Genomic DNA, 18,995 nt, shown 5'->3' on the forward strand with positions numbered 1-18,995 from the left:
AACGTCTTGGTGCACTTCCAATGTCCTGGTTTGACTGAAATAGGACAAAGGCAGGAACCAAAGACATTTAAATGACCCCAAAAACAGCACACGATGTCTTGGTTGTGATGTTGCTCATTACAATTAGTTCAATACATGCTTCAGAAATGTGTTTCCTTACAGCAGTTATTAGTTCGTTTGCATGGGTGACAGAGGAATTCTGCCACTGTTTTGAGTCTTTTACACATTTAATATGTTCTCTACAACAGGGTTTTTTCTTATGAAGGGCCGATATCCATGCTTCATTGAGAGCTGTCGGCCGAAAGTAAATATAGCAAACTGTATTACACTAAAGTTGCCATGGATCATTTCCTATTTTATTTCATAATATTTAAAAATAAATTGAAAAAATTACTTTAACAGTATTTGCTAATGCATTCAAATTTTTTTCAAAAATTTATATTATTTTAACAAGCTTATTACAATAAATCCACAAACAAAATTCCATGCTGTTCAATGCTGAATACACTAGTCATGCTGATCCTGCCTTTGCCTTGATTTGCACGCTGATGTCTTCTGCTTTGTCCTCTATTCATTAAGTGACAGTATGTACATTTTTTAAAAATCTGATTCATTTAAAACATTTAATCGAAACATATAATTTCAGTTTGCTTTTTTGTAGCTCAGCAATAAAGCTAACAAACAAAATGTTACATTAAAATAGAAATGAGAACCTCTGTTAAAGGCATTCCCCAACCCTTCCCAATCATTTTCCATGTGGCGGGTCAAATCAAAGGAAACAAAGGGCCAACTTTGGCCCATGGGCCCTGGTTTGGGCATCTCTGCTCTACAAGTTCTCAGTTGATACAATAATCAGGTGATTCTTGGTTTCCGGAAAATATGGTTATTAGTGTCTCATTTTTGTTGATTTGTACTAAGGCGTATGTGGTTTATGTGCATTCGCTTGACTTTTGCAGGCATAAACTTCCAGAATCCTGATGCAAATATTAGCACAGGGGTGGGTGGGTCATGTCCTGTGGGTCATTACTGTCCTGAGGGCACCAGCCTTCCTTTACCCTGCCCGCTTGGCACCTTTTCAAACAGGTAACTCAGAGGGTCGAATGGTTCCACTGCACTAATATGACTGAATGACCATATGAACAGATTTCTTTTTTGTTTTTACAGTCTGTATGTCACTGCGGTCTCAGGGTGCTCTGTGTGTCCCGCCGGGCTATTTTGTGGTTCAGTGGGCTTGAGTAGACCATCTGGACCCTGCCGAGAGGGATTTTACTGCCCGGCTGGAGCATCATCATCCACTGGTGCGACTGTGTTTGTTAAACCGAAGCCGTCATTACTCATCTGGTTGTGTTGTAGTTTTGACTGTGCTCTTATGGTTTGTATAGGTTCTGATTCTGAAGGTGGTCTCTGTCCTCAAGCACACTACTGTCCTGCTGGCAGTGCCGTGCCTGTTCCATGTCCTGCGGGCACCTATACTAACCTGACAGGACAGATAAAGTGCAGTCTATGCCATGCTGGATACTATTGTCCAGAGAGTACCAGCAATTACAATCTGTATCCCTGTCCTGCTGGATTCTACTGCCCTGATGGTAAGAGACAGAAAGAAATATAAATGAATTAAAACAAAAAGAAACATCTATTGCATACACTGTGGAAAAATCAAATTTCTAATGAGTATTTGTAAAATATTTTTAGTTAAAAAAAGATTTTAGGAGACGAGTGAGATTTTTAAGGTCATAAATATGGTTGCCTAAAATACAGTATTTGTTCCTTGAAGGTTGTTGATTTTAGATATTTTAAAAGAAATGTGATTTATTTATAATTTATTCATACAGTATGTTGTCAGTTCAGTCACCCGCTTTGAATGTTAATACTCGATTGAATGGGCGTTATCAGTGGTTATCAGCTAATAGAATTGGGCCAGTAGGGGCCTTCTGTGCCTACTGGTAGTCTCAGAAGTCTGCCATCTATCCACATGGTTAATCAGTTATACTAATAGAGAAGAGTCCAGATCCAGATCTGTTTTTACATTACTTTGATGGTTGGGTTCAGGGTTGGGGTAGACGGTAATAAAAACAATTAATAGGAAATTTAAAAAATAATATAAATAATTCTCGTTAACTTCCAGCCGCAGCCGTATGTGATCTATAGCTGATTTACCATGTGGATGGATGATAACGGATGCATGTAGGCGCAGAAGGTCTCTACGGCCAATATCTGTCATAGGGTATCCGCGGGGTCTTAAAAAGTCTTAAATCTCAAAAACAATATTTAAGGCCTTAGAAAGTCTCAAATTTGCTGAAACATTGTGTTGTAGGTCTTAAATCTTTTTTTAAACAGGTCTTAATTTTCCTTTGTTCATGTATAGCTACTCAATCTGGCCATCACTAACATTCCTCCTCAATAAAACATAACTTTTTTAGCACAATGTTTTATTATTTTCCTTCACAATAATATTTGTTTAATAGTTCTCCATGGATTTATTACTGAGGACACTGCCCTGGACAGATACTCTGGCATACACGTAGTTTATTATTGTTTTTAAATTGTTTAAAAAAATGTATTGTTTTATAGAAAAGTTAGGAAAAAAACAAGTGTATGTAGAGCTTGCTTGTTTTGAGAACTTATTTAAAATATGTTGCTAAGAAATAACAACATTTTTAAAACATTTATTATTAAATAAAATTATTTATTATTAAGTAAAAGTATTACTGTACTATTAAATGTATTAAATTATAAATTTTTTTGATAGGTCAAATAAAAAAATTCCATTTGGGCCATTAGAAAAACTCATAAGTGTTTTGCCCTGTGTGAGTCTAAAATTTTATTTATAATGGTCTTAAAAGTGTCTTAAAAAGTCTTAAATTTAACTTGGTGAAACCTGCAGAAACCCTGTGTCAGCTGATAACCACTGATAATGCCCATTCAATCGAGTGATAACATTCGAAATAGCTGGTTTAATAGTCTTTAAATTTTTTTTTTTTTTTAAATGTACTATTTATTCAGACAAAAAAATAGCGAATATTATATTATTGACAAAAAAAGTTAATTGTTCGCTTATTACTATAAGCCAGAATTTTCATATCGCTCGACCACTAATATTAAAACTTATTTTCATATAGAATACATGTATTGAATATTATTACATTTGTAGATTTTTAACTTAATACTGGTGAAAAAAGCTGACCAAATATTCTTTTGAAAAATTTAATTACACAGTTCAGTATTATTATATTTTTTTTTACAGGAACAAAGCATGCTAACCAGTTCCCTTGTCCACGAGGCTATTACAACCCCGAGCTGATGACCCACAGTCTGGACAGCTGCTTACCCTGTCCTCCAGGCCACTACTGTGAGAAAGAGCACCTGTCTGCTGTTTCTGGCAAGTGCAAAGCCGGTACGTGCATCACTTGACTGAAACATTATTCACAACATCTTCAATTTTAACCATTGAAATCAATGCACAGGATGGTTCTGTGTATCTGCTGCCTGGAACCCTCAGCCCTTTGACCTGGACAACTACACTAACGCTAACTGCCTGTGCCCTGCTTCCTCCACGGGGGGCAGATGCCAGGAGGGCTTTTACTGCCCTTCGGGGACCTCTGAGCCTCTGTCCTGCCCTCCAGGAGCTTTCTGCAATGCAACCGGTCTGTGATCACTTGATACATAGCAAAACAACTAGCCTGTGTGCCTTTGTGAAACTCTTGTTTATACCTGACCTTCTGAAACAGGTTTAGCCCTGCCGAGTGGACCGTGCTCTCCTGGTTATTACTGCACACGAGAAGCCTCTTTCTCCAGGCCTACAGATGGCATCACGGGGAACATCTGCCCTCCAGGAACTTACTGTGGTAAATACTGGCGCTGATTGATGTCACTATATGTAAGAATGTCTATGTATTAATCACGTTTATTTAAATAAAATGTCTTCACGTGATCTTAAAAGCTTTTCTTTTTGCTTTATGACACATTAAACAAATGCTTATACAATGTTCAGGATCATGCCAACAAACCCATTCTGTACTGCCATCATGGTGTAATGAAAATAAAATGAATTCATTGAAGTTATTGTTTCATTAAGCCAGATCTATATAGTTTATAGTGTTAAACACACACAAACATATATAGTCTTATATAGTTTATAGTCTAACTACATGATGCGGATGATTTCCAGAGCTTGTTTTTAAGGTTTTTGTTTATGTAATTGTGCTTAAATTGTTAATACATAAGTCCTAACAATAGTTTTGTTTCTATTATGTCATAGTGTGTAGTAAGTTATGTGCATTTATATAGCACATTAATCATGTATGGCCATACTCCCAAAGCACTTTATAATCATGAGGGGAGTCTCTCCATACCACCATCAGTGTGCAGCTTCAACTTGGATGATGCATCGGCAGCCACAGGACAATGGCGCCAGTGCGCTTACCACACACTAGCTATTAGTGGAGTGGAGAGATAGTGGTAGAGCCAATTCAGTGGATGGGGATGAATGAGAGGCCATGATGGTAAGGGCTGAGGAAGGAAATTTAGCCAGATGAATGAACATTAAAAGTTATTTTGAAAGAAACAGTAAATCAGCAAGAAAATAGATAGAGCATTTTGCTGAGTTTATGCACTAATAATAATATTTTATTCATTATATTTTGTTTTATAATTACTATAATATTAATTATTAGTAATGTTGCTTAACTTGAAAGTAATTGAAAAGTTTGATTAATTAAGCTTTAAAAATAAATCTTTATTATAGCAGTAAATTGTAAATAGTAACTGTATAGTAATAGTAAATAAATAGTAATAGTAAATTGTAAAAGTAATGTAAATTGATTTCATCCCAATATTTTTATTTAAAAAATCTGTTCAACCTATTTAAATTTGCACATTTATAAAGATGTTCTATCTATAGATTTCATTAAAAACTTTTAAATTAATTTCATTATTCTTCATTATTATTTTGATTATATTAGTGTCAGTGGGTCATGAAATTGTAGTTCTTTTCCATCACTTAAGTTTTTTAGGTCTTTTTGTTTTATTAATTTTATTTAAGTTAATCATGGGCTGCACAGTGGTGCAGTGGGTAGCATGTTCGCCTCACAGCAAGAAGGTCGGCTGGGTCAGTTGGCATTTCTGTGTGGAGTTTGCATGTTCTCCCTGTGGTCATGTGGATTTCCCCCACAAGTCCAAAGACATGTGGTTTAGGTGATTGGGGTAGGTTAAGTTGTCCGTAGTGTATATGTGTGTGAATGAGGGTGTATGGATGTTTCCTAGTGATGGGTTGCAGCTGGAAGGGCATCTGCTGCGTATAACATATGCTGGATAAGTTGGCGGTTCATTCCACTGTGGTAACCCCAGATTAATAAAGGGACTAAGCCAAAAAGAAAATGAATAAATGAATGAATAATTTAATCATGGTTAACCTCTCAGCTGGGTTCATGCTTAAACACTTTAACCAAGACTTAAAAAAATTGAAAGATTTATTCCAGAACTAACAACACTCAACAATAGTTGGAAACTTTAAAAAAAAATCATTTTTGTTTCACTTTTTTAAATCTTTTCCACAGATGAGGGCTCCAGTGCACCACAGCCATGTCCAGCGGGCACTTTCTCCTCATCATCAGGCCTCATGAGCCAGGAAGAATGTCAGGCTTGTCGAGCCGGTCACTACTGCGCTACCACAGGCCTTCAGGCTCCTACTGCCCCCTGTAGACAGGGTGAGAACCACAAACACCATCACTGCTCAAAATAACAACAGTCTGGTAAAGTGTTCATTTCCAGATCTTGTCCTTGTCCTTTTTTTTTGGTAGGTTACTGGTGCCTGCCTGGTCAGACAGATGACCTAGCTCTGCAGTGTCTGGTCGGTCATTACTGTCCCCCAGGAAGCCCTGTCCCAATTCTTTGTCCCAGTGGGACATATCAGGACAAGCAGAAACAGGCGAACTGTACAATCTGTGAAGCAGGCAAGCTGTAGTTATCTAAAGCAAACTGTGTGACACACTCCCACATTTCTATTTCTGAAATACATACTGATGCTTGTGCCCTTTTCTGTTTCTCCTACACCAGGATTTTATTGCAATGAGAATTTTGGGGCTGCAAATATGTCTGCCATGCAGCCATGTCCAAAGGGACATTACTGTCCTGAAGGAACTGGTTATGCTGAACAGTTTCCATGCCCTGTTGGCACGTATAACCCCCGTGAGCTTATGGACAGCCAAAGGGACTGTCTGTTGTGTCTGCCAGGACATTACTGTCCACATGTTGGACTTGAAGAACCTACAGGTGAGAGCAGTGATATTTTAGTGCAATAAATAACCACAAAATGCCAAGTTCTTGTTTTAGAAGCCCTGTGTTAAAATGATTGTTTGTAGGATTGTGTTTGGCTGGTTTCTGGTGCAAAGAGGGCTCCCATTCTCACAGTCCTATGGGTGGTCCTACAGGGGCCGTATGCCCAGTCGGTCACTATTGTCCTAAAGGTATTGTCCTAAAGCCATCAAAAGAGCTTTCAGCAGCTTTGTCTTAAATGCTTATCAGAATATATTTAGCAATAAGGAGCACTGTATACAGTTTGTTAGACTGTTAAAAGTGTGGCTGGTATACATAATTTGATAATTATTTTGTGTATCTGTAAACAGCATGTATTAAAACATTTGTCTTTGCCATGATGACAGTGCATACTATTTACTAGCAAGATACTCATATTCAGCTTAAAGTGCAATTTAAAGGCTTAACTAGGTTAAATAGGCAAGTTAAATGAATTATAGGCAAGTCATTGGAAAACCATTGTCATTGACCTTAGCAGTTATTGCCCTTCAATTTCACTACAAAAAAACCAATATATATATATATATATATATATATATATATATATATATATATATATATATATATATATATATGTGTGTGTGTGTGTGTGTGTGTGTGTGTGTATATATATATGTATATACAGTTGAAGTCAGAATTATTAGCTCCCCTGTTTATTATTTTCCCCAATTTCTGTTTAACAGAGAAATTTCACATTAAAACCTAGTTTTAATGACTCATTTTTAATAACTGATTATTATATTTTATCTTTGCCATAGTGACAGTATTTATATTTATATTATATATTACTAGATATTTTTAATGACACTTCTTTACAGCTTAAAGTGACATTTAAAGGCCTCACTAGGTTAATTAGGTTAACTAGGCAGGTTAGGGTAATTAGGCAAGCTATTATATAATGATGGTTTGTTCTGTACACTATCGAAAAAATATATAGCTTAAAGGGGCTAATAATATTGACCTTAAAATGGTGTTTAAAAAATTAAATACTGCTTTTATTCTAGCCGAAATAAAACAAATAAGACTTTCTCCAGAAGAAAAAATATTATCAGACATACTGTGAAAATTTCCTTGCTCTGTTAAACATCATTTGGAAAATATTTAAAAAGGGAAAAAAATTCAAAGGGGGGCTAATATTTCTGACTTTAACTGTATATATATAATTTAATATTTGACATAAACATTAAAATATTGGCAGATATTAAATTAATATATATGATGCCCATATTGACTACTATATAATGTGTCCTAATTTACAAATGCAGCACACTTGTAATAAATCTATAAATTTTTTATGTAAATAAATTCCATTTAATTTAATCACAGCTTATAGAGCTTTTAAACTTGTTATACATATGTGAAGCCAAACGTGTGAAGCTCAAAGCTCATAGAAGCAGTATTTTAAAGCTCTCCCTATGTTACTACAGGCACTGCCAGTCCTGTGCCCTGTCCAGTGGGAACATGGTCTAACAGTACAGGTCTAAGGATTTCTGAGGATTGCCAATCTTGCCCTGGAGGCTTTTACTGTGCCTCTACTGGTCTGAATGCACCCAGTGGACTCTGCTCTGATGGGTGTGTATCAAAACAATGCTTCTCTCTGAACTGCAACGCAAATGCACAGACTTAACCTATGCCATTATTTCACCCAAAGATTTTATTGTACTGAGAAAGCAGAAAGTCCCACTCCCACTGATGGGATCACTGGTCACGTCTGTCCAGAGGGTCATTACTGTCCTCCAGGAGCCACTCGACCTGTGCCATGCCACTCTGGGACGTTTGTCACTGTCCCTCAAGCCTCTCAGTGCTGGGCGTGCACCGCTGGCTGGTACTGTGCTGATGGAGGCCGGCTGCTGTGTCCAGCTGGTTGGTGCTTTGGTCTCTCCTTGGCTATGTTCGGAATGGAGTACTAATATACTGCTTACTGCTGCCTACAGTTTTTTTAAGAAGTATGTGAAACAGTATGCATTATGCAACTGTTTGTGTGCTGCCACATGACTTTGTCACATTGCACATTTAATTATGATAGAGGCATCTAGTTATTATTTTGGTTTTATTGTAGACAATATGTTTGTGTAAAATATATCAAACAATGATTATAGATGAAGCATAAAATTCTGTTGTGTTTTTGGTTTTCACAGCCATGGTAAACATCAAGGGATTCTCATTTTCTCTGGATTTATAGATTTTTTTCACTGTATATTTTTGTGTTTGAGTAAAATAACATTTTAGTTTTATACAGGAAACTATTGATAACATTTGTTTCAAATTTAAAGGCCCTCAGATGCAATATAATGTCACAAAACCAATGTTTTAACTAGAAAAGTTAAGAAATAAATGCTTAATGGAATAAACCTAGCTTTCAAACACAACACCAAATGAAAACATTTATTTTGACCTTAATTTGAATTCCGAATTTCTGTAAAAAAATACAGTTTTGTAAAGGACAATATTTTTATTTCCTATTTGGAAGAAATGTTATCAGACCTTTTATAGGAAAAACCTATTTTATTATTTTACTTAAATGGCATGGGTTTGAGAAAAATGCTATTTCTATTTTTTTCTGGCAACATTTACAAAAATACAATTGAACTCAGAATTATTAAACCCCCTGAGTTATCAGCCCCCCCCTGTTTATCCCCCCCCCCAATTTCTGTTTAACAGAGAAAGTATTTTTTCAACACATTTCTAAACATAATAGTTTTAATAACTCATTTGTAATAACTGATTTATTTTATCTTTGCCATGATGACAGTAAATAATACTTTACTAGATATTTTTTAAGACACTTCAATACAGCTTAAAGTGACATTTAAAGGCTTAACTAGGTTAATTAGGTTAACTAGGCAGGTTAGGGTAATTAGGCAAGTTATTGTATAATGATGGTTTGTTCTGGAGACTATCGGAAAAATATATAGCTTAAAGGGGCTAATAATTTTAACCTTAAAATGGGTTTTAAAAAATTAAAAACTGCTTTTATTCTAGCCAAAATAAAACAAATAAGACTTTCTCCAGAAGAAAAAATATTATCAGACCTACTGTGAAAATTTCCTTGCTCTGTTAAACATCATTTGGGAAATAAAAAATAAATAAAATCAAAGGGGGGCTAATATTTCTGACTTTAACTGTATATATATATAATTTAACATTTGACATAAACATTTAAATATTAGCAGATATTAAATGTATGATGCCCATAAAACTGTAGGTCTAGTAAATCCAGAGAAAATTAGAATTTCCAAGTGGTCACTTAAGAATTTCCACAACTGTTTATCATGTTTATCTAATAATAGTATGGTAGTATGCTATTCCGAACATATTCAGTGTATAAAACACCTAGACTAGTAGTGAAATTAGTGTTATCTTCCTGAACATAGAAGATGCTCACGAAACACAATTAAAAAGCAAACAGCACCACACAGTGGAGAAACACGTTACACAAGCACGCTGACTGATTACAGAGTGGTGTCGGAATCATATGTCACTTTTTTCTGTTGTCTATCTGTAGGATTCTATTGTCCTGAAGGCACAGGGTATGATATAAGGCCCTGTCCGGCAGGAACATACAGTCCTGACTCTGGTTTGATTAGCCTCTCTGAGTGTAGAGCATGTGACGGAGGACACTACTGCTCTCTCCAGAACTCCAGCTCCGTCACGGGACAGTGTTCAGAGGGATATTACTGTGCACACGGGAACATCTCACCTCAACCCCACACACAGAACACAGGTAACTGAAGCTAGGTTTACTAAATTGCTAGCCCTCCTGTGAAATTCTTTTTCAAACCACTATATAAACCATTGACTTGCCTTATTAACCTAACTAACCTGGTTAGTATAAGCTGAATATTGGTATACTACAAAATAAAAGTAAAATTCAACAGTATGTACTGTCATCATCATGGTGAAGACGAAAGACACGAGTTAGTATAAATACCTTTTAATAATAAAATATGCTAATAAATATGTGTTTATAATTCTCTTCTCCGCAAGCACTTGGGAAATATTTGAAAAAGAATTTAAATTTCAAAGAGCTTATAGTTTTTATGAGGATTTTCTTATATTGTATTAAATGTTCTGATAATGCTTTAGATTAGTCAAATGTAAATCATCACACTTTACGAGTTAAGTTTGGTGCGGTGACCAAATTTCTTCAAATAACAAGTAGGCCTACTGTAAAGGTCCACACTAAATGATTTATTAAATAGATCACGGACAGTGTCACTGATGAAGGAACACAGCTGAAACGTTTGTTTTGTCTTTCCTCCTGTGATTTATTTAATAAATTATTGAGTGCAGACCTATTTGTTACTTAACACATTAGATTAGGGAGCATACTGTATATTAGTTAATGAATATTTTTTTCTCAATAAACTCTTATCAGTAGTAAGGTAGTTACTTTGGTAGTTACAGTATTGTATGTTTCGGTTTGAGATAGGGTTCTGTGATTTAGAACATTCTTCAGTCATTTTCGGCTTAGTCCCTTTATTAATCAGGGGTCGCCACAGCGGAATGATCCGCCAACTTATGCAGCAAAAGTTTTATGCTGCAGATGCCCTTCCAGCTGCAACCCATCACTGGGAAACATCTATACACACTCATTCACACACATATCCACTACAAAACAATTTAGCTTACTCAATTCAACCATAGCACATGTCTTTGGACTTGTGGGGGAAACCGGAGCACCCGGAGGAAACCCATGCGAACATGGGTAGAACATGCAAACTCCACACAGAAATGCCAACTGACCCAGCTGAAGCTCGAACCAGTGACCTTTTTGCTGTAAGGTGATCGTGCTACCCACTGTGCCACCGTGACGCCCTAGATTTATAACATGGTCATGCAAAATAAGATACTAATAAACAGTTAATATATGATATACATAATAATAAGCAAATAGATTAAATTCATTCTGTGTTTCTTAATCTACAGTGTTACCTGAATTTTGGACAGTATTATAGTGACATCATATTTATTGAAAAAATGTTAATTAGGAATATAAATTGATATGCTATTATGATTGCATAGTGCATTTAAATAATAATAATAATAATAATAATAATAAAGGCATTAATAAATGTATATCTTATTCATTCCTTCACCAACACGGGGAGAACATGCAAGCTCCACACAGAAATATATATATATTAATAAAAAATAATGTAAAAAATGTAATATTATGAATGCGTTGTTATTTTTTTTTTCCAAGGAGTAGGAGGACTTTGTCCTGTGGGTCACTTTTGCCCACAAGGCACTGCTCAACCTCAGCCTTGTCCAGAGGGCACGTTCAGTAACAAAACCAAACTTGTCAAAGTGGTAAGAATTATTTCTGTCTTTTATATTAAAAATGCAACTGCATACCACCAAGTCCTATTGCCAACATCCACTCATACTAAGGCCACACATACCGTTCTCCAACAGGAAGAGTGTTTGTCATGTCCTGCTGGTCATTACTGTGACATATCTGGGCTGACTTCACCCAGTGGAGAATGCTGGGAAGGTTTTTACTGCAAACAGGGAGCCGTACTCCCCAACAGCCCAGTCACGGATCACAGAGGAGGACCGTGTCCGACAGGTAATTGACAGATCTCCCAGTTCAAGGCAGATTAAAAAACACCCACCTTCTCCTCAAACCGGCCCACCTCATCTCGTTTTCCACTCAACCCACAGGTTATTTTTGCTGGAAAGGCTCGGGCGCTCCTCAAGCCTGTCCAGAAGGCTCCATCAGCAGCAGAGAGGGACAGAACAGCTGCAGTCTCTGTCCCCAAGGGTACACATACTTTTACAGTGCATACAGTACATGACCATGCTTAACATTTAAAAAAAGACTGTGAGAGCACATCTGTGTGAGTTTGGCTAAACTGGAACTTGATTTATATTGAGTGTGAAAGCACAGTGACGGCAGTGAATGAATGGCTCAATCAGCTTTCTTCTGAAAAGAATCTGTCTGCTAGCCGTTCATAGTGTTGTGCATATAATAGCACTCTAAATAAAAAATAAAACACACAGAGTGCCACTAGTGGTCAGCCTTCTCTTGAAGAAACTTTCCTAAAAGTGAACGTATGCCAGAATTGATTTATTAATGATTATGGCTCAAATGAGGATTTAAAGTGGCTCAGTTAAGTCAATATTTAAGTTAATTATGTTTACTCAGAGCTTACATACTTTATAGATCACAACTTTTGCGTAGGAAGTGGCGTACACACGTTTCCACCCTTGTTTTGTGTGTATGCCGTGTTTATAAATTAGATTTTGGCTCCCAGGGATTATGATAAACTCGAGACTGCATCTTATGCCATTTGCTCAAAGTGACCCACTGTTGCCCTTCCTACGCAATCTTCAAATCTGCCCTATCATGTGTTGTTGTTACATGACTGATGGATGTGCTTGATCTAAAAAAAGAGACATTGTTCACAATGGCTTCTGTGCTTATAATACAACAGAGTGAAACTTGGTCTTGATTCAAACTCAGTTGAATGAGTTTTTAGGTGAACAAGTGTCATTCACTGAATAACTATAGCAACTTTAAAATGAATCAGTGTATATTTAGATCATACTGTGAGGAGGACCAATCAGCATTTTATTTTTATATTTAATTGCTTGAGTTGATTTCTATATGGCACACTATTATTTTTTGTAAGCTTTATTGTTTATTTAATTAGCATTTTTTCAATTCTGCTTTTTTAAATGTTTATATTTTTTGATGATTGACAACAATTCTTTTCGTTAAGGAGTGGTTAATCATTTTGGGTTCATGCGCACTTAAACCTTTGCTTAAGGCCCTCAGAAGTCTAGAATGTCACTGTAAACACAATATATTACCCATGTTTTGTCATGCTGTGTGCACATTTGTGATGAGATGAGTGCAAATGCGCCATAGTTTGATGAAATCAAGTGAGTGTGAAACTAACATTATAGTGTTTTTAAATGTATCTCTTTTCACTTACAGTTACTACTGTCCTGCCAATGGTTCGCCATCGGAGGGCATTGAATGCCCAATGGGCCATTACTGCCCTATGGGCACTCATCTACAGCATCAGTACCCCTGTCCAGCAGGGACTATTAATCCCCATATGAGGATGGCCAGCCGTGAAGACTGTTTACCCTGCCCTCCAGGTACCATTTCTACAGTCGACTGAACTCCTATCGAGTCATTTCTCAGAGTTACGCATCTCTTATTCTCAGAGGGTGATGGTGCCCTACTTTCTCTCTGCATTGGAGTCACACCATTTTCAGCTACAGCCTCTTATGCTTTCAGCATCTGTCAAAACGTAGAGAAATATCCAACAAACTCTCCTCCTGGCAGGTTTCTTCTGTGAGTCTGCTGGACGGAGTGCTGTGTCTGGACCATGTGCAGCTGGATACTTTTGTCTATCTGGAGCCACATCCTCTATACCTGTGGATGGAGGAGCAGGTGGTGAATGTCCTCAAGGACATTATTGTCCCGTAGGGTCCTCATCCCCGGAGCCATGTCCACCAGGTCACTTTAGCAACAGCAGCAGAAACACTAAGCTGTCTGACTGTCTGCTTTGCCCTCCAGGTCAGTGCTGCTCTTTAGGCACCTCAGACTCTGTATGGCCTGTGCTCATTTGTGGACTTTTTTTTTCTTTTTGTAGGATTTGCTTGCTCCAGCAGGGGGCTCTCTTCTCCTTCTCATTTGTGTCAGATGGGCTACTTCTGTCCACAGGGTCAAAATTCCAGCCAGCCTGCCAACTACATCTGCTCATCTGGGTATATGTGTCCACCTGGCAGCCCTGTCCAGTTCCCTTGCCCGGTTGGGACTTACCAGAACCTCCATGGGCAGGTCAGCTCAGAGAGGGGCTTGGTTGTAGATAGAAATGTGTTACTTAAAATGTGTTACTGTTGTTATTTTCAGAAATGTTGGCATTATTTGCTCAAAAGAAAACTATTAGAAATTAATTTATATAAAGATTAAATCAAATAAAGTATAAGTATAAATATTATTTATTTTAATTACATTTTTTGGTGAATTCAAATAAAAATCAAATAAAATAAATGATCAGTATAGATATTAGATTAATTAAAAAATACAAAAAGTAACTGAAATGTTTAAGTCGAAGCAGAAATGTAAAAGAAAACTATGACATGTTATAGCATAAATTACTGAAACTAAAAATAAAACTAAAATAAAAATAAAGCTAGCTCAAAAGATGAATAAATAAATTAAACATAGACAAATCATATTAAAATTTCACAACATTTATATGATTAATAACAGTAAATTGTGTTGGAGATTGTTTATGGAAATCACTTTTTGACTAGTTTTTGAACAGAATTACATACTAATATTTGGTATAATATGGTATACCATGTCATTGGTAGATATCCCAAAAATGTCCATGCACTTCAATTGACTTTTATGACTAATAAAACAACTTTATTGTGATCTTTATTGACCTTATTCTGCAATGCGGAAATGCGCTCGTTTTTGAGATTGTTTTAGAACATCTGATTCAGTCACCTATGGAGCAATGACTAGAAATAATAAACGGCAGAAAACTATCAAACTACTTGATCTACAAACAAGTGTGTTCATGACTAAGCATAAAAAGAAAAATATATAATATAATATAATATAATATAATATAATATAATATAATATAATATAATATAATATAATATAATATATAATATAATATAATATAATATAATATAATATAATATAGGGCAATGCAGTGGCCCAGTAGGTAGTGCTGTCGCCTCACAGCAAGAAGGTCGCTGGTTCCAGCCTCGGCTGGGTCAGTTGGCATTTCTGTGTGGAGTTTGCATGTACTTCCTGCGTTTGCGTGGGTTTCCTCCGGGTGCTCCGGTTTCCCCCCACATTCCAAAGACATGCGCTACAGACGAATTGAGTAAGCTAAATTGGCCGTAGTGTGTGTGTGTGTGAATGAGAGTGTATGGATGTTTCTCAGTACTGGGTTGCAGCTGGAAGGGCATCCGCTGCATAAAAGATATGCTGGATAAGTCTACAGTTCATTCCGCTGTGGCGACCACTGATTAATAAAGGGACTAATCCGAAAAAAAAAATTAATAAATAATATAATAAGAGAATAAAACGCAGCATAACAAGCTGTTTTTAATGTCTAAAAATCAGTGTAAGTGAATGAGAACGGAAGATTAAAACTCTATCTACTTTATATCCATAGGCAGAGTGTTTGCTGTGCCCAGCTAGATATTTCTGTGCTGCTTCAGACACAGTAACAGGAGGAACCTCTATACCTGTACCATGTCCTGCAGGATATTACTGCCCTCCAGGTACTGACAAAACCACTCTGAGTGCCAGACTAAGACACTGCAATGCTTCTTCAATCTATACTTGATTTTATTTTAAACAGGCTCAGACTCTGGCGTGCACTTCCCCTGCCCTGTGGGCACTTTTAATGGTCAGTCGGGCCTGTCCAGCAAGGATCAGTGTGTCCCCTGCCCTCCTGGTAAATACTGCAGTTCCTCTGGCCTGGACGCCCCTACAGGCAACTGTTCTCCAGGGTGAGTGGACTTATTAATGTCCTCTCGAATAATACAGGCCTGTCTCCTCATGCTCATTTTTGGGATTTTGCAGTTATATGTGTACCCAGGGTGCCTCGCTCTCAGAGCCAGTTGGAGATTTAACGGGAGGCAGATGCACACCTGGCTTCTTTTGCCCAGCGGGTGCCAGCCATATGGAGCCCTGTCCTCTGGGCACATTCGGCTCATTAGAAGGTCTTATTCCAGCAGATGTAGCATGCTCGCACTGTTAAATATGGATGATTGAAACTAGCATTGTGTGTGTTTTTGAATAGGAGCAGCATCTGTAGAGATGTGTCAGTCGTGCACTCCGGGACATTACTGTGCTGAATCTGGCCTCACTTCACCCTCTGGGCCCTGCAGTCCAGGATACTACTGCGTTCATGGATCACACACACCTGCACCACAGTACTACAACAACACAGGTCATTTTCTCTACTTACTACAGTGTAATGAATCTAAAAATCATAACCAGGGTGGTGATATTAGCACTTTGCATTATATCTGTTGGCGTTATATTATGAATAAGGCATGGTTACAATGTTTAGATTCATTATATATATGGTTTAATATTCTAAAATGATATTTAATTAATATGAATAATTATGATGATGATAATAATAAATTCTTTGAAAAACTAATAACGATAATAGCAATCACAGTGATCATAACCATAATAATCAAAATATTTGTTTATGTAACAACAGTAAAATTACATAGCTAAATATATATTTTTTTCATTAAACCTTAAACACAATGGAAATTAATGTTTTTAAATTTTTTCTCTTTTGTTAAAATATTAGAAATAACAAACATTAATAAGCATTCTCACTACAAACTTTGGAATAGAAAACACTTTTATCATGAGCTGCTCATTTCAAAATGCAGCACCTCAGATTCCGCACATAAGAGTTCATGTTTAGATATTTAATCATATCAGTAATCGTTGCAATTTTATAATTGTTTTAAACCATATCACGTTCTCGGACATAACTTTGTTTTAAAAAACTGTTATTGAACAACTGGCAAGCAAAACTATTTCATACACTACTTCATTAGGTTATTACTCTCATTTGGTGCTCATTTGCTGGGTGTTCATTTTAGTCGTTGATTGTAATGGTAATAATTTTGTTCCAGTTTGCGAAGAACCTGTTGGTCATTCAGCAGAGGATGTCTATTCTCACATTCAGTTCACTGGTGATATCTGTCCAGCAGGACATTTCTGCCCCGTTGGCAGTGCTCGACCTGAACCCTGCCCTCCAGGTAAAGTTTTTAACCAATATTCAAAGTAAACTTCTTTTTTTTCTGTTGGATAAAAGAGAGAGATTTAACAGAATTCACAGTGTTTTTTTCTAAACAATATAAGCATATAGATTGTTACTGTATATTCATATTTTATAGAAAAGAGGAGCATGAGTTTTGTTCTAAACAATCTTTTCACGGTAGAGTGGTTTAAAATGGATTTTCAAGATGCTCCAAAATGCAAGATGTTTTCCTAATTTAGGCCTAAAGTTAGGTACTTTGGAACTCACTAGTAGTATGTACAGTACTACAGTACTTTTCTTGCTATTTATTTCTATTTTATTAATTAATTTATTTAGTTTGGGGAGCTTGACATGATCCACAAATTCTATATTATTTCTATATTATAATTTCATATTATTTATATTTTATGTTTATGTAAGTTTTTTTTGATGAACATGCATATACTTTTATTCACAAAGGTTGCATTAAATTTATCAAAAACTGACAGTAACAACATGTTACAAAATATTTGCTACACATTTTTTTTTTTCAAATAAATGCTGTTCTTTTGAGTTTTGTATTAATGAATCCTGAAAAAATGCACAAAATGTTTCTTGAACATCAAATCAGCTTATTAATAATAATGAAGGATCATGTGGAGAAATCATGTTAAATATTTAGGTTTATCATTACAGTAATAAAAAATATTTTTAAAAAATATATTAAAATAGAAAACAGTCACTTTACGTTTGCACTTTAATGTTTCACAATACAGTATAACAGTTTTTACTGTTTTATGATTAAATATACACTTAAAAAGTTATTTTTGCCGCTTGTTCAAACTACTCATTGAAAATGAGCTGAATTAACACATTTCTTGTGTTTTTGGAGACAAATTAATTGTTTTATGTTCAAACACTTAAATTTGTAAAAACAATTAACCTCTTTACATGCATTCTTTATTTCTCTTTGCTATTTTGGCTTATTGGAACCTAATTAGAATAAAACCTAATTATAACCTTTTGATGTGATGTACTTTTAGAGAAAAATGATGTCTATATATGTGGACTCGTGGTCCGAATTTCCATAAAACACTTTTTCCTGACTGTTTTTTAATGCATTAATAACACATACATATTTTTTTGAACATGTTTTGACTATCAGAGAGTAAAAACAACATTTTGTGCCCATTTTGGACAGTTAAAAATAGTGTTTGGGACATTCCATATGCTGTAAAACAGTTGCAGGATGACACGGTATGTCTGTAACAAAAAATAAAACATTCAAAGTATTTTAAATAGCCACTTAAGAGCTATTATGTGCTGTCCAGGTATGTGGCCACTAAAGCCCTAGGAGATTAAGTTGGCTTATTCAATTTGTGTTGGGACAATATGAAAGAATTGTTTGGAACCCAGCATTTTGACCTGCCTCAAACATTTTCTTCGAACTATGTAGTAAATCTTGTAATATTTTGAAGCAGTACAATTACAGTATTCTGTGAAATCTCATGTCAGTGAGCTACTGATCTGTAGCTGTTCTGTATTATCCCAGGTTTCTTTCTGGGCCAGCGGGGTGCTGTATCCGAGACAGACTGTCATCCATGTACATCTGGATATTACTGTCCAGACTGGGGTCAGAGCTCAGCGGAGCTCCTCTGTCCTGAGGGCAGCTTCTGTCCGCCAGGATCTCCAACAGGACATCAACCCGGTAGGAGGCAATACTGACGAGGCAGAAATCCATATTGTCCTCTGGGCATCCGCTAAACTGGGCTAGCGGATGTACAGAGTGGCTTTCATAAATAGAGGGAGACAACGTCTGCTTCCTCCTGCCATTTATCTTAGTGACTAACCACAGCATCTCTGCAGGCCTGCCCTACTGCTGTCTGAATTATTTAGTGCTGGTGCCATGAGATGTCT

General features: G+C 36.3%; 2 protein-coding genes across 2 annotated transcripts; both read left to right on the top strand.

The window, feature by feature from the left end:
* Positions 1 to 1,369: 1,369 nt before the first annotated feature.
* LOC130242135 (multiple epidermal growth factor-like domains protein 11) lies at positions 1,370 to 12,113 on the top strand. Its single transcript, XM_056474156.1, has 14 exons — positions 1,370 to 1,586; positions 3,245 to 3,394; positions 3,465 to 3,644; positions 3,729 to 3,845; positions 5,556 to 5,705; positions 5,799 to 5,951; positions 6,055 to 6,270; positions 6,360 to 6,464; positions 7,740 to 7,884; positions 7,964 to 8,175; positions 9,818 to 10,036; positions 11,519 to 11,625; positions 11,731 to 11,884; positions 11,980 to 12,113. The coding sequence occupies exons 1-14, from the start codon at positions 1,370 to 1,372 to the stop codon at positions 12,111 to 12,113; spliced, it is 2,259 nt and encodes a 752-aa protein (XP_056330131.1).
* Positions 12,114 to 13,949: 1,836 nt separating this feature from the next.
* Positions 13,950 to 15,820, top strand: LOC130242136 (signal peptide, CUB and EGF-like domain-containing protein 1). The gene is made up of 3 exons (XM_056474157.1): positions 13,950 to 14,113; positions 15,477 to 15,585; positions 15,666 to 15,820. Exons 1-3 carry the CDS (start codon positions 13,976 to 13,978, stop codon positions 15,818 to 15,820), a joined length of 402 nt encoding a protein of 133 aa, XP_056330132.1. The 5' UTR covers positions 13,950 to 13,975.
* The last annotated feature ends 3,175 nt before the right edge of the window (positions 15,821 to 18,995 follow it).

The sequence above is a fragment of the Danio aesculapii genome, chromosome 15 (genome assembly GCF_903798145.1).
Source record: "Danio aesculapii chromosome 15, fDanAes4.1, whole genome shotgun sequence".
Taxonomy (NCBI): Eukaryota; Metazoa; Chordata; class Actinopteri; order Cypriniformes; family Danionidae; genus Danio; species Danio aesculapii.

Coding starts and splice junctions, on each gene's coding strand:
- LOC130242136 (XM_056474157.1), top strand. CDS start 13,976: ATGGGCTACTTCTGTCCACAGGGTCAAAATTCCAGCCAGCCTGCCAAC. Junction 14,114..15,476: donor ACCAGAACCTCCATGGGCAG/GTCAGCTCAGAG, acceptor TTATATCCATAG/GCAGAGTGTTTGCTGTGCCC. Junction 15,586..15,665: donor AGGATATTACTGCCCTCCAG/GTACTGACAAAA, acceptor TATTTTAAACAG/GCTCAGACTCTGGCGTGCAC.
- LOC130242135 (XM_056474156.1), top strand. CDS start 1,370: ATGGTTTGTATAGGTTCTGATTCTGAAGGTGGTCTCTGTCCTCAAGCA. Junction 3,645..3,728: donor AGCTTTCTGCAATGCAACCG/GTCTGTGATCAC, acceptor CTTCTGAAACAG/GTTTAGCCCTGCCGAGTGGA. Junction 11,626..11,730: donor AAACCAAACTTGTCAAAGTG/GTAAGAATTATT, acceptor GTTCTCCAACAG/GAAGAGTGTTTGTCATGTCC.